Source organism: Ipomoea triloba, chromosome 5 (genome assembly GCF_003576645.1).
Source record: "Ipomoea triloba cultivar NCNSP0323 chromosome 5, ASM357664v1".
Classification (NCBI taxonomy): Eukaryota; Viridiplantae; Streptophyta; class Magnoliopsida; order Solanales; family Convolvulaceae; genus Ipomoea; species Ipomoea triloba.
The window spans coordinates 25,014,676-25,017,209 of record NC_044920.1 but is presented as its reverse complement, the minus strand read 5'-3'; the positions used below and the strand labels follow the sequence as shown (position 1 = coordinate 25,017,209).

The 2,534-nt window shown below is 43.0% G+C and overlaps 1 protein-coding gene across 1 annotated transcript; it reads left to right on the top strand.

Moving 5' to 3' along the window:
- Positions 1-308: 308 nt before the first annotated feature.
- On the top strand, positions 309-2,117 carry LOC116019258 (3-oxoacyl-[acyl-carrier-protein] reductase FabG-like). The gene is made up of 5 exons (XM_031259406.1): positions 309-538; positions 622-881; positions 1,168-1,261; positions 1,362-1,473; positions 1,753-2,117. The coding sequence occupies exons 1-5, from the start codon at positions 391-393 to the stop codon at positions 1,922-1,924; spliced, it is 786 nt and encodes a 261-aa protein (XP_031115266.1). The 5' UTR covers positions 309-390; the 3' UTR covers positions 1,925-2,117.
- The last annotated feature ends 417 nt before the right edge of the window (positions 2,118-2,534 follow it).

Here is a 2,534-nt window from a genome sequence, read left to right as displayed (position 1 = left end):
GTTGACAAAAGATCAAAAGGAACAAAAGGGTAAATCAAACCAGATCGAGTTGACTGAATTAACTCGGTTAACTCGATCAAAATGAATGAGTTAGTTCAGCCGAGTTAGGTGCTAGGCGATTGTCTACACAACTGAGTCGACATAATTAAACGTGAGGTAGGCGCCTAGGAAAGAAATCGCTACGATCTAGGGCTCCTAGATTGACTTTTGCAACGGTGCTTAGGATATAAAAACAAATATGTCATTTTCCATAATTATTAACGAACTTGGCTACAAGGGGACAGTAGTAGTTTAAAGACGGTGGAGAAAGTGTTAAGAGTTACGCATGCCCTGAGAGCTGAGAGCTCACCACCGTTGAGCTACATTCTTCTCTGTTCTCTCCCCTCAAAAATGCTGCGTAACATGGGCAGCTCCGCCTCAGCCGCCGCTACGAGAGGCATCGCCGCCATTGTCGGCGTGGGACCCGACCTGGGCCGCTCCATCGCCCGCAAGTTCGCCCACGAAGGCTACACCGTCGCCATCTTAGCCCGCGACTTAGGTATACCTTAATCCAATCACTCCATTAAAATTAAAATCCCTTGATTTAATTTTGCGAATTGAAAATGGTATAATTAAGTGCAGGTAGATTGTCGAGGTTTGCCGAGGAGATAGCCCGGGAAGAAAAGGCGCAGGTTTTTGCCATCCGAATCGACTGCTCCGACTCCCGGAGCATACGAGAAGCATTCGAGGGAGTTCTTTCCCTGGGATTCGTGGAAGTTCTGGTGTATAATGTGTACCACCAGCTCTCCTGGCTCGCTACTAACTTCACCGATATTCGGATCGAAAGCTTCGAAAAATCCCTAGCCGCTTCCTCCGTCGGCGCCTTCCTCTGCGCTCAACAGGTTAATACCTTCTGGCTCAATCAGCTCATAGCTAATAGCTATCAGCTAACAATCATTTGTCAAATAGGATCATAATCTATCAGCTCATAGCTAATAGCTATCAGCTAACAATCATTTGTCAAATAGGGTCATAATCTATCAGCTCATAGCTAATAGCTATCAGCTAACAATCATTTGTCAAATAGGGTCATAATCTATGTATTCTATTAACTTCCATACATAACAATAATGATAATATTAATAAATGTTTAATTTGTTGCATGGGGGAATTGAATTGGGATTCCAGGTGGTGCCGGGCATGGTGGAAAGAGGGAAAGGGACGATTCTCTTCACGGGCTGCGCCGCTTCTCTCAACGGCATTGCTGGCTTTTCCGAACTATGTAAATATACTTCTTTTTTTTGTTTTTGTTTCAAGAATTATGAATTTTTATTATAAATAATTGATTTATTAATCGATCTGCAGTTGTTATGTATGATCAGGCTGTGGGAAATTTGCACTGAGAGCGCTGTCGCAGTGTCTGGCGAGGGAATTCCAGGCGCAGGGAATACACGTGGCGCATGTCGTCATCGACGGCATCGTCGGCACACCCAGGTTTGTCTCCCGCCCAGATTCTTCAATTCCTTCCATCTTTCTCAATCATCATATTGCATGTCTGCGGGCCGGCCTTTCTTAAATTAAGATTCCTCTTTTTGGAATCTCTCTCTCTACCTTTCAACTTTTAGGTATCCACTCATTTACGTTAGTTTAATCTAAAGTACTAATATATACCCAATTAATTGGTCCATGCCCACATATAGTCAAATTTGATTTTTGTACCATTTTTTTTTTCTTATTTGGATTGAGTTATGCATTGGGGTTTAATATGTGTAGGGGTGGGATGGCATCGGTGTCGTGGCAACAACAGAGTAGGGGCGGGGGAGGGGACGGAGGATGGATGGACCCTGAAGCGCTGGCACAAACATATTGGCAATTGCACATTCAAGACCGGTCTGCCTGGACCCAGGAGATGGATCTTCGTCCTTGCAATTCCAGGGTGCTATAACAATGGAGGGGAATACTAAGCACCAATACTATCTTAGTACTTATTACTGTGTCTTCACCAGATAGAGAGCATGGAATGTATGAATGAAGATTGATGAATGTGTGTTGATTGATTGTGATGTGTACTCTGAGCTTGATTTTCATGATGGGATTGTAATTAATGAATGAATGAATTAAGAATATTTAATTAAGCATGGGAATTATTATGTATGGGGGAGGAAGCGGGACCAAGAGGGGACAAATGGGTACAGAGTTTGCATGGTTACAACAGGGGATTCGTGTTCTAATTCAGTACGCACAACAGCCAACAGGTCACATTATTTGGAATCAGAATTCTGGAAAGCCAAATCAATAAAGTGCATAGCCTTTCAACTCTCGTGCTCCTGGAAAATTAGAAGTAGACAATACACTCACATGGAATAACCCTTTCGCCCGCCACGTGTCAACCATGTTAACATGAATTTTTTTCTTTAAAAAAAAAAAGAATAAAACGTGAAAGCATAATATTACTATATATTCCTTGTTCATGTTGCAGAGAGCCGTCAAGAAAGTGTGCCCTCTATTTAACACTAACCATGCATTCCTAATTTACCCCCCCCCCCCCCCCCCCC